The sequence below is a fragment of the Colobus angolensis genome, unplaced genomic scaffold (genome assembly GCF_000951035.1).
Source record: "Colobus angolensis palliatus isolate OR3802 unplaced genomic scaffold, Cang.pa_1.0 Scaffold230, whole genome shotgun sequence".
Lineage (NCBI taxonomy): Eukaryota > Metazoa > Chordata > Mammalia > Primates > Cercopithecidae > Colobus > Colobus angolensis.
This window is the reverse complement of record NW_012115489.1, coordinates 526,866-539,091: the sequence shown is the minus strand read 5'-3', so window position 1 is coordinate 539,091 and position 12,226 is coordinate 526,866. Positions and strand designations below refer to the sequence as shown.

General features: G+C 41.1%; 1 protein-coding gene across 3 annotated transcripts in view; it reads left to right on the top strand.

Annotated features, from left to right (window-relative positions):
- The window catches only part of PRLR (prolactin receptor), a 174,642-nt gene that overhangs the window by 151,620 nt on the left and 10,796 nt on the right, over window positions 1–12,226 (top strand). For all 3 annotated transcript variants that reach the window (XM_011944340.1, XM_011944341.1, XM_011944342.1), the window contains 4 exons: window positions 6,198–6,367; window positions 8,682–8,823; window positions 10,098–10,197; window positions 10,693–10,762. In XM_011944340.1, coding sequence (XP_011799730.1) covers window positions 6,198–6,367; window positions 8,682–8,823; window positions 10,098–10,197; window positions 10,693–10,762 — 482 coding nt within the window. The remainder of the gene's footprint in view (window positions 1–6,197; window positions 6,368–8,681; window positions 8,824–10,097; window positions 10,198–10,692; window positions 10,763–12,226) is intronic.

Here is a 12,226-nt window from a genome sequence, read left to right as displayed (position 1 = left end):
CCTTGCCCATGCCTATGTCCTGAATGGTATTACCTAGGTTTTCTTCTAGGGTTTTTATGGGTTTAGGTCTAACATTTAAGTCTTTAATCCATCTTGAATTAATTTTTGTATGAGGTGTAAGGAAGGGATCAACTTTCAGCTTTCTATATATGGCTAGCCAGTTTTCCCAGCACCATTTATTAAATAGGGAATCCTTTCCCCATTTCTTGTTTTTGTCATGTTTGTCAAAGATCAGATGGTTGTAGATGTGAGGTATTTTTTCTGAGGGCTCTATTCTGTTCCATTGGTGGATAATCTCTGTTTTGGTACTGGTGCCATATTGTTTTGGTTACTGTAGCCTTGTAGTATAGTTTGGAGTAAGGTAGGGTGATGCCTCCAGCTTTGTTCTTTTGGTTTAGGATTGTCTCAGCAGTGTGGACCCTTTTTTGGTTCCATATGCACTTTAAAGTAGTTTTTTCCAGTTCTCTGAAGAAAGTCATTGATAGCTTGATGGGGATGGCATTGAATCTATAAATTGCCTTGGGCAGTATGGCCATTTTCACAATATTTATTCTTCCTATCCATGAGCATGGAATGTTCTTCCATTTGTTTTTGTCCTCTTTTATTTCACTGAGCAGTGGTTTGTAGTTCTCCTTGAAGAGGTCCTTCACATTCCTTGTAAGTTGGATTCCTAGGTATTTTACTCTCTTACAAGCAATCGTGAATGGGAGTTCACTTGTGATTTGGCTCTCTGTTTGTCTGTTATTGGTGTATAGGAATGCTTATGAATTTTGCACATTGATTTTGTATCCTGAGACTTAGCTGAAGTTACTTATCAGCTTAAGGAGATTTTGGACTGAGACAATGGGGTTTTCTAAATATACAATAATATCAGCTGCAAACAGGGATGATTTGACTTCCTGTTTTCCTAATTTAATACCCTTTATTTCTTTCTCCTCCCTGATTGCCTTGGCCAGAACTTCCAACACTATGTTGAATAGGAGTGGTGAGAGAGGGCATCCCTGTCTTGTGCCAGTTTTCAAAGGGAATACTTCCAGTTTTTGCACATTCAGTATGATATTGGCTGTGGGTTTGTCATAAATAGCTCTTATTATTTTGAGATATGTCCTATCAATACCTAGTTTATTGAGAGTTTTTAGCATGAAGGGCTGTTGAATTTTGTTGAAGGCCTTTTCTGCATCTATTGAGATAATCATGTGATTTTTGTCTTTGGTTTTGTTCATATGATGGATTACGTTTATTGATTGCATATGATCTGCTTGGTGCAGAGCTGAGTTCAAGTCCTGGATATCCTTGTTAACTTTCTGTCTCGTTGACCTGTCTAATGTTGACAGTGGGGTGTTAAAGTCTCCCCTTATTATTGTGTGGGAGTCCAAGTCTCTTTGTAAGTCTCTAAGGACTTGCTTTATGAATCTGAGTGCTCCTGTATTGGGTGCATACGTATTTAGGATAGTTAGCTCTTCTTGTTGAATTGATCCCTTTACCATTATGTAATGGCCTTCTTTGTCTCTTTTGATCTTTGATGGTTTAAAGTCTGTTTTATCAGAGACTAGGATTGCAACCTCTGATTTTTGTTTTGTTTTGTTTTCCATTTGCTTGGTAGATCTTCCTCCTTCCCTTTATTTTGAGCCTATGTGTGTGTCTGCATGTGAGATGTGTCTCCTGAATACAGTACACTGATGGGTCTTGACTCTCTATCCAATTTGCCAGTCTGTGTCTTTTAATTGGAGAATTTAGCCCATAATGACAGGATCAAATTCACACATAACAATATTAATCTTAAGATTAATCCTGTCATTTGATGTTAGCTGGTTATTTTGCTCGTTAGTTGATGCAATTTCTTCCTAACATCAGTGGTCTTTACGATTTGGCATGTTTTTGCAGTGGCTGGTACTGGTTGTTCCTTTCCATGTTTAGTGTTTCCTTCAGGAGTTCTTCTAAGGCAGACCTGGTGGTGACAAAATCTCAAAGCATTTGCTTGTTTGTAAAGGATTTTATTGCTCCTTCACTTGTGAAGCTTAGTTTGGCTGGATATGAAATTCTGGGTTGAAAATTCTTTTCTTTAAGAATGTTGAATATTGGCCCTCACTCTCTTCTGGCTTGTAGAGTTTCTGCCGAGAGATCCGCTGTTAGTCTGATGGGCTTCCCCTTGTGGGTAACCCAACCTTTCTCTCTGGCTACCCTTAATATTTTTTCCTTCATTTCAACTTTGGTAAATCTGACAATTATGTGTCTTGGAGGGGCTCTTCTTGAGGAGTATCTTTGTGGCCTTCTCTATATTTCCTGAATTTCAATGTTGGCTTGCCTTGCTAGGTTGGGGAAGTTCTCCTGGATAATATCCTGCAGAGTGTTTTCCAACTTGGTTCCTTTCTCCCCGTCACTTTCAGATACACCAATCAGACATAGATTTGGTCTTTTCACATAGTCCCATATTTCTTGGAGGCTTTGTTTATTTCTTTTTACTCATTTTTCTCTAAACTTCTCTTCTCGCTTCATTTCATTTATTTGATCTTCAATCACTGATACTCTTTCTTCCACTTGATTGAATCGGCTACTGAATCTTGTGCATGCATTACGTAGTTCTCATGCCATGGTTTTCAGCTCCATCAGGTAATTTAAGGTCTTCTCTGTGCTGTTTATTCTAGTTAGTCATTCATCTGATCTTTTTTCAAGGTTTTTAGCATCTTTGTGATGAGTTCAAACATCCTCCTTTAGCTCAGAGAAGTTTGTTATTACAAATCGTCTGAAGCCTTCTTCTCTCAACTTGTCAAAGTCATTCTCTGTCCAGCTTTCTTCCATTGCTGGCGAGAAGTTGCATTCCTTTGGAGGAGAAGAGGCTCTCTGATTTTTAGAATTTTCAGCTTTTCTGCTCTAGTTTCTCCCCATCTTTGTGGTTTTATCTACCTTTGGTCTTTGATGATGGTGACATACAGATGGGGTTTTGCTGTGGATATCCTTTCTGTTTGTTAGTTTTCCTTCTAACAGTCAGGGCCCTCAGCTGCAGGTCTGTTAGAGTTTGCTGGAGGTCCACTCCAGACCCTGTTTGCCTTGGGATCACCAGTGGAGGCTGCAGAACAGCAAATATTGCAGAACAGAAAATGTTGCTGCCTGATCCTTCCTCTGGAAGCTTTGTCTCAGAGGGGCACCCAGGTGTATGAGGTGTCAGTCAGCCCCTACTGGGAGGTGTCTCCCAGTTAGGCTACTTGGGGGTCAGGGACCCACTTGAGGAGGCAGTCTGTCTGTTCTCAGATCTCAAACTCCATGCTGGGAGAACCACTACTCTCTTCAAAGCTATCAGACAGGAACGTTTAAGTCTGCAGAAGTTTCTGCTGCCTTTTGTTCAGCTATGCCCTGCCCCCATAGGTGGAGTCTACAGAGGCAGGCAGACCTCCTTGAGCTGTAGTGGGCTCTACCCAGTTTGAGCTTCCTGGCTGCTTTTTTACCTAGTCAAGCCTCAGCAATGGTGGATGCCCTTTCCCCAGCCTCCCTGCTGCCTTGCAGTTCGATCTCAGACTGCTGTGCTAGCAGTGAGCAAGGCTCCATGGGTATGGGACTCTCCAAGCCAGGCACAGAATATAATCCCCTGGCGCGCTGTTTGCTAAGACCATTGGAAAAGTGCAGTATTAGGCTGGGAGTGTCCCGATTTTCCAGGTACCATCTGTCATGGCTTCCCTTGGCTAGGAAAGGGAATTCCCCAAACCCTTGCACTTCCTGGGTAAGAAAACGCCCCACCCTGCTTTGGCTCACCCACAGTCCGACAAGCCCCAGTGAGATGAACCCAGTACCTCAGTTGGAAATGCAGAAATCACCCATCTTCTGCGTCACCACGCTGGCATCTGTAGACTGGAGCTGTTCCTATTCAGCCATCTTGGAACTGGATCATGGATCACAAATTCTTAAAAGTTGGTTTTTAGGCAAATGTAGCTCATAATGCCAAGTACATTATAGTTACAGCCACTCTTTCCCCATCTGGTACAGAGATTGATTTAAGGAGGTGATAAATGAATGGAGAAAATGTCACTGAGCATCAGAACTGAGACTGGGGTGAGGCAAGCCAGCACCCAGCACCTGAGTCTCAGGAAGGTATTCACAAGGCCTGTACCTACAGGAGCCTACAGAAGTAAATGCCTCCTTCGTTTTTTTTTTAATTCTTGCCAGCAGGAAGCCACTTCATTTGTTTTTATTGTGGTAAAAAACACAAAACACAAATCCACGATTTCAACTATTTTATAGTATGCAGTTGAATGCATTAGTTTATTACAATGTTCTACAATCATCACCACTATCTAGTACTGTAACACGTTTATCTCCTTCAATGAAAACTTCACATTCACTACTAAGCAGTTACTTCTCATTTCTCCCTTCCTCAACCCCTGGCAGCCACTAATCTGCTGTCTGTTTCTGGGAGTTTGCCTCATCTGGATATTTCATATATATATATATATGGAATCATAAAATATGTAGCTGTTCCACTTTTTTTTTTGAGATGGAGTTTCACTCTTGTCACCCAGGATGGAGTGCAATGGCACAATCTTGATTCACCACAACCTCTGCCTCCTGGATTCAAGTGATTCTCCTGCCTCAGCCTCCCAAGTAGCTGGAAGTATAGGTGCACACCACCATGCTTGGCTAATTTTTTGTATTTTGGTAGCAATGGGGTTTCACCGCATTGGCCAGGCTGGTCTCAAATTCCTGACCTCAGGTGATCCACCTGCCTCAGCCTCCCAAAGTGCTGGGATTACAGGCATGAGCCACTGTGCCTGACCTCTACCACATTTTTTATCCATTCATCAACTGATGGACATTTGGATTTCTTCACTTTTGGCTATTATAAATAGCGCTGCTATGAAAATTCACATACAAGATTTTCTTAAACATCTGTTTTCAATCATTTTGAGTCTGTATCTAGGAGTGGAATTGATGGGCAATATGGCAACTCTAAGTTTGACTTTTTAAGGAACTTCCAGACTGTTTTCCACAGTGGTTGCACCAGTTTACATTCCCACTAGCAATATTGAGGGTTCCGATCTCTCCATATCCTCACCAACATTTGTTATGTTCCATTTTTTGAGTTCTTGCCATGCTGGTACATGTGAAATGGTATCTCACTGAGGTTTTGATTTGCATTCCCCAGAAGGCTAATGACCTTAAGCATCTTTTCAGGTGCTTCTTGGCCATTTGTCCCTCCTTGAATTTTGTATCTGATGCACTTCACTCACTTCAACCTAATCCCAGGCCTGCTCTCTAGCACCTGACATCAAATGCAATGTCTTACAACCATGGTAGAGTGAAATAGTAGAGGCCACTTCCCTAAATCACATAGTTATGGGTTCAGATAACACTTTTACCAAATATGTGACCTTTGGTGAGTAATTTCCCTCTTCTAAGCTTGTTTCCTCCTCTGTAAAATTAATGGGTACAGTAATAGTACTTCATGGAGTTGCTGGAGGATTGTAAGAAATTATGCAGAGGTAGTATTTTATACAGTCGCTGGCATGTAGTAAATACTAGAGAAACATTAGCTATCATTTTGCTAATGGGAGTTTGCTAAGCATTTGTTGAATGAGTGACTGGGCCAACAGGTTGTTATCAGATCACCAAAAGGATCATTGCCAAAAAGCTCAACCTCTATTTAGCATATGGGAGAGTGGATCTCATTTACCACAGGGTGTAATATGTATGTTGAATATAAGATGTAATTGCTGAAGTGAAGATGGAATCTGTAAACCTGTTATCTGCAGTTATGATTATGAATAGCTCATTCACAAAAAACTGTGTGTCACTAAGAGAAATCTCACTGCCAGCTGAGAGAAATAAGCTGTTTGAAATCTCTTCCCTATAGTCTTCCATGCCAACTCCCACTTGCAAATCCCAGCCCAATTTTTATCACCTGGTCTCTGTCATTGTGAAAATTATGGGGATAGCTATGAGACTCTAACTGATGAAAAGCGAGAACATGCAGAGAATAAAATCCCAGCTGCTTATTATTCTCACCATCTAAACCTCATCTGTATGCACAAATATGATTGGTCACATACTAAGAGGTAGAAGACAAAAGGCCCTGGTATTTGGGGGACTTATAGTACAGTAGGAAGAGTGAGATGATAAACAGAAAATGGAATTCCTAATAGAAAATGGTAAAGCCAAAGAAAAGGTGCAAGCAATGAGTGCTACTGGAGTTTGCTGTATTTCTGCAGTTCAACCAGACCCTCCTTTGGAGCTGACTGTGGAAGTAAAACAGCCAGAAGACAGAAAACCCTACCTGTGGATGAAATGGTCTCCACCTACCCTGATTGACTTAAAAACTGGTTGGTTCACACTCCTGTATGAAATTCGATTAAAACCGGAGAAAGCAGCTGAGTGGGAGGTGAGTGATCCATATGCTTTTTGAAGGAACTATGGCCTTTGGCAAGGATAAAGCCCTCACAGCTGAAAACAGGTCATTCCTCCTAATTATTAGGTCACCGTATTGGCCTCCGATGCAGTTGTGACCCGCCCAGATGTGAAAAGCTCTTCTCACCTCCATTGGGATTGATAGGGGCTCATCTTCACAGCTCTCCTTGGGCTAGTTTCTTGCACTGCACAGGCACTTGGCAAGGTTTCCAACCTGCCTCCCTTTGTACATTTTAGACCTAGACCCTTGTAAGAGTACTTAAAAGGCACCAGGTGGGAGGGTGCCATCTCAGTACATCCTGTCCATAGTCAATGGCACAAAACCATAGTGAATGTTTTTATTCACTTTAAAATACTTCAACCAGGCCAGGTGCAGTGGCTCATACCTGTTAATCCCAGCATTTTGGGAGGCCGAGACAGGTGGATCACGTAAGATCAGGAGTTTGAGACCAGCCTGATCAACATGGAGAAACCCCATCTCTACTAAAAATACAAAAAATTAGCCAGGTGTGGTGGCAGGTGCCTGTAGTCCCAGCTACTCAGGAGGCTGAGGCAGGAGAATCTCTTGAACCCAGGAGGCGGAGGTTTCAGTGACCCGAGATGGCACCATTGCACTCCAGCCTGGGCAACAAGAGCGAAACTCTATCTGAAAAAATAAATAAATAAATAGGCTGGGCCCAGGGACTCACACCTGTAATGCCAGCACTTTGGGAAGCTGAGGCAGGTGGATCACTTGAGGTCAGGAGTTTGAGACCAGCTTGGCCAACATGGCAAAACCCCATCTCTACTGGAAATACAAAAAAATTAGCTGGGCGTGGTGGCGGATGCCTGTGATCCCAGCTACTCGGAAGGCTGAGGCAGGAGAATCGCTTGAACCTGGGAAGCAGAGATTTCAGTGAGCAAAGGTCATGCCATTGCACTTCAGCCTAGGCGACAAGAGCGACTCCGTCTCAAAAAAATAAATACATAAAATTTAAAATAAAAATAAAATACTTCGACCTAAAGAAATAATAAGTAAATTGCAGGTAGTACAATATTCTATCTTTACATACTTTAGTATATGCCTCTTTTAAAAAGGCTACATGTCCAAACATAGCCAAAATAATAGGATCACATATAGGAAAATTAAAATTCCTTAATATCATTTAATACCCAGTCCCTAGTTTAATTCCTCCCAGTGTTTCCAAATATCTTTAACAGCCACTTTGGCCAAACCAGAATCTGCTCCTGGATCACACATTGTAATTGGTTGTTATATCCCTTCAGTTTCAGTGTAACGAGGAGACTGGGCCACTTGTCCCATAGAGTATCCCACCTTGTACATTTCTCTCATCAGTTCTTTATGGGATCATTTAGCTAATTTCTCTATGCCTCCATTTCCTGTAACCAGACTTGATTAGATGTAGGCTGACCAGTTTTTACCAATGATTGGTAAATTCAGAGGTGATATTAAGAACTCCATATTGTATTTAATCAGATGTCAAAAACCATCTGGTTGACCCACCAGAAGTGATGCTAAAACTGGCCCCTGAATTGAGGAGATGACACTGATCCCTGGATTTAAAGTCATGTTTAATTTGTATACTACTACTTTACCATACATGAATGCCCAATTCTCTTTCACCTCGTGTCTTTAACACCAGTTTATTATTGAATTGGTTATTTCATTAGGATTTAAAAGCTAACAATTCTTGAATTTTGTTTTGTTTTGTTCTTTTGAGATGGAGTTTTGCTTTGTCACTCAGCTGGAGTGCAATAGCACTATCTCAGCTCACTGCAACATCTGCCTCCCAGGTTCAAGGAATTCTCCTTTCTCAGCCTCCCGAGTAGTTGGAATTACAGGCATGCACCACCATGCCAGGCTAATTTGTATTTTCAGTCAAGACGGGATTTCTCCATGTTGGTCAGGCTGGTCTCGAACTCCTGACCTCAGATGATCCGCCCACTTGAGCCTCCCAAAGTGCTGGGATTACAGGCATGAGCCACCGTGCCTGGCCGATTTTGTTGTTCTTTCTACATTTATTAAGTAGTTGTTTTTCATAAAGTGGGAAGGAGGCAGAATATTTTACTTTTCTGAAGTAGAGTCCCAAATGGAGAGAGAGAAAACCTGCTAAATTTTTGTGTAAGCAATTTTAAGAGGAGGAAAAGATAGGGCTAAGACAGCGGCAGGGAATTCTCTGTGTATGCTTGTTCAGCCTAACTCCACCATAGTTTATTTTTTAGGGGAAAACTCTCTTTCTTCACAACAAATGTCAGAAGTGACTTCTGTTTTCCTTATCCTATCTTAGACCCATTTTGCTGGGCAGCAAACAGAGTTTAAGATTCTCAGCCTACATCCAGGACAGAAATACCTTGTCCAGGTTCGCTGCAAACCAGATCATGGATACTGGAGTGCATGGAGTCCAGCGACCTTCATTCAGATACCTAGTGGTGAGTGTCTTGGCTCTTTTTTGCTTATGTCCCTAAATATGTTTTAAATGGTATGTTTGCATATAATAACTACTAATAGAGAAACCATTGCAAGCCTTAGCCAGAGCAATAGAGGTGGGTTTATAATCTTTCTGCCCAATACAAAGACATTTTGAAAAGCAGCATTGCTCCCTGGATTACTGTCAGTGGAGAACAGTTCTAGGATAAGGCTACAGACATGGGCCTGGTGCCTCAAGGGGCTTGATGGTCAGTTATTCCGCTCCCACCATCTGCCCCATTCCTATCATTTAGAGGATTTGGTCAAGGTCATCCTCTAGTTCTTCCAGAATTTATAAGGCAGTACCCTGTCTCAAAGACATGAACCAGTGCTCAGTCTCTGCTATGGATTACACTTCAGTCTCTTCATGAAGACACAGGATATAAGATAGACAGCTCCAGCAAAGCACCTTAATTCAGTAGCTTGTGTTCTATAAGGGCATTTTTTAAATGTTTTACAGCTTACAACACCTGTACCTTATTTGGTCCTCCCAACTCTCCCAGGTATTTAGAAAATATGATTATTACTAAGAATTAAAAGTGAAGAAACCAAACCTCAGCAAAGTTAGGGGTCTTTTCCAGAACCACACAGGAAAGTCTAGCTCTCCTAACACCTTGCCTGACCAAAGTATTGGGCTTTCATTGGCTTGGCATACTGGAAAGGGTACTCAACTGCAAATCAGGCATTTATCTAGTCTGACCAGTCCTGACTCTTACTTAACAAAAGCACAGGGTCTAGAGGCAGAAAGCCTGAGTTCAAATGCCAGCCTGCAACACTATAGTTATAAGTTCATTGGTAAATCTTTCTTTGATTCCCAGTTTTCTTATCTTTTATAACAAAGCAATGTAGGCAAAGAGGTTAACACCATTGATGGCTTTTAGTAAGAACTTAGTTAATGTTAGCTTTTATTATTGTTACTGCAAACGACCATGTGACCTTGGATTTCCTCTTTAAGGATCAATTAAAAAGAATATGTGAAAGGATTTTTAAATTTTTAGAGTACTATAAAACATATGCAACATATTAAAATATTAATAATACTGAAAAGAAAATAGCCCTGTCATTGATGATACTTTGGATTGCTGTTCAAACCAAAAAATATATATAAATGGAGGAAAACACTTTTCCTCCATTTAACGTTTCCTCCTTATAAACGTTTAAGAGTTTCATTCATTAGGTTTGTTTGTTTTTAATGATGCTGTACGTGATCAGAGCTTTCTGGCTGTTTGTTTTTTAGACTTCATCATGAATGATACAACCGTGTGGATCTCTGTGGCTGTCCTTTCTGCTGTCATCTGTTTGATTATTGTCTGGGCAGTGGCTTTGAAGGGCTATAGGTACTTCACTGTCTCTCAAGTTTTCCTCCCAATCATGATAGTCAGGGATAATGACAAAAAAGATAATACAAAGATGATGGACACCTATAGGTAATCCTCACTTTAGCCATTAGATGTAGTGTGTTTGCCCATAAAAAAAATCTTTTATCAGTGCTATAAAAAGAAGAAAAATTGACTCATTTCAGGCTGATGTTCTTTCTATGAAACAGAGATTCATAGTTGTGAAACAGTAAAAATCCGGCAAGAGTAGCTAAACTCAAGAGAAGCAAATAGTCCAAATAATCCACTAACTTCAAAATCAGCCTCCTTAATTAGCTAGAGTTAATTTTAATATAGGCCTCTGTAATTTTATTTTCATCATTGATTGTTTCATGGAGCTGCCAAACTCTAAGTCCTATCTCTACCACAGTGCATATAGTGGCTATTATACTAACCTTTCAAAAATTACAAAGTCAGAAATGAGTCATTTAGCCAATCTCATGAATTATTTTATAGCATGGTGACCTGCATCTTTCCGCCAGTTCCTGGGCCAAAAATAAAAGGATTTGATGCTCATCTGTTGGAGGTAAGTACAGGAGGCAAAAAATGCAGTGTGATTCACTGCTTTGTAGTAATTAACTCCACACAGTCACACACAGTCACGCACAGTCCCTGTCAGTTCAGCCTGGTAATTTCAGCCAGCCTTTTTGGGCTGTCTCTCCTGGTCAGCATGTGTGTTAACAGAAAGATGTCTGAAGGATGAGGGTTCTTACTTTCACACACTAAATGTCAGGGGGCAAAGAGAGAAAGTCAAGAAAACATGGAAACACATTTATTGATTTATCAGATCTACTCATAAGCACAGAGATAAACATTTGTACAAATAATCAATTTAGAAAGAGAGTGAATATTTTGATTAATGCAAAACAGGGACCCACCACCAGCCCCTCAATCATACATTGGTAGAAACTTCTACTTGAATGTTCTTTACATAAAGCCATAGTAACAGAATATCCTATTGCCATTATCTCTCACTTTGGGCACTCAGTTGAGACCAGATCAGTACAGTGGGGCCATGTGTTTGCCAGGGCCCAATTGGGCTGATTCAAGAGGGAATTAAATGGTGAGTGTTTTGAATGAAAAGAGGGGTTAGAACATTTTTAAATTTTTCTCCAAGTTGAAATAGTTTCAGTTTGGCTTTTAAGCTTAACACCGACGTATATAAAAGGAACTAGCTGTACATTAAGGCAAATACCACTTGACCCAGCTGCTCTGGGTCTGACAGTGTAAGAATAGAAGTGAGTCCTGGATAATCCGGTTTGTCTGTGTTCACTTTGGTTGCAAATATCGAAGCAGGGACTAGAGCCCAGGAATCCGGGCTCCTAACCCAGTGCTCTTCCTCCACTATCCAGTGTAGCATTGACCTGATAGAACCAGCATGAATGTCTCAGCAAACTAAATTAGTTACTGTCCAGCTCACAATTTAACCTGCTAGCCACAGAAACTTAATGATAAAATAGCCACTTTTGTCTCAAAAAAATACGTATTAGCATTCTCAATGATGTTACCTCTAATCCTCAAAAGAAACCCCCCCCCCGCCCAGATGAGTAGTATTCATATATTTTCTACCTTTTAAAAATGGAGAAGCTGAGGTTCAGAGAGCAGCTTGTCCAAAGTCACATACCCTGTAATAAGTGATCAAGCCAAGACCTAGGTCAGTACCTGACCCAAGTCAGAAGATAAGAAAAAATAGGCGAGAGTGAGAGGAGGAGGTAGGAGGAAATAGGAGGGGGAGAAGAAGGATAGGAGGGAGAAGAATAGGAAGGGGGGGGAATATGGAATAGGACAATGAAGGAGGAGAAGAGAAGGAGGGAAAGGAAGTAGAGTAGAAGAAAACAGTAGGTTAGGAAGAGAGAGGAGAAGGGAAGGGGAAATAAGAAGAGGAAGGAGAGAAGGAAGAGGAACCACAGAAGGAAAAGACAAGAATCCACTTACTATTGCCAGACTCTAAAAGGTGATAGAGGAAGTTAGGAGGCCAGCAACCACACCC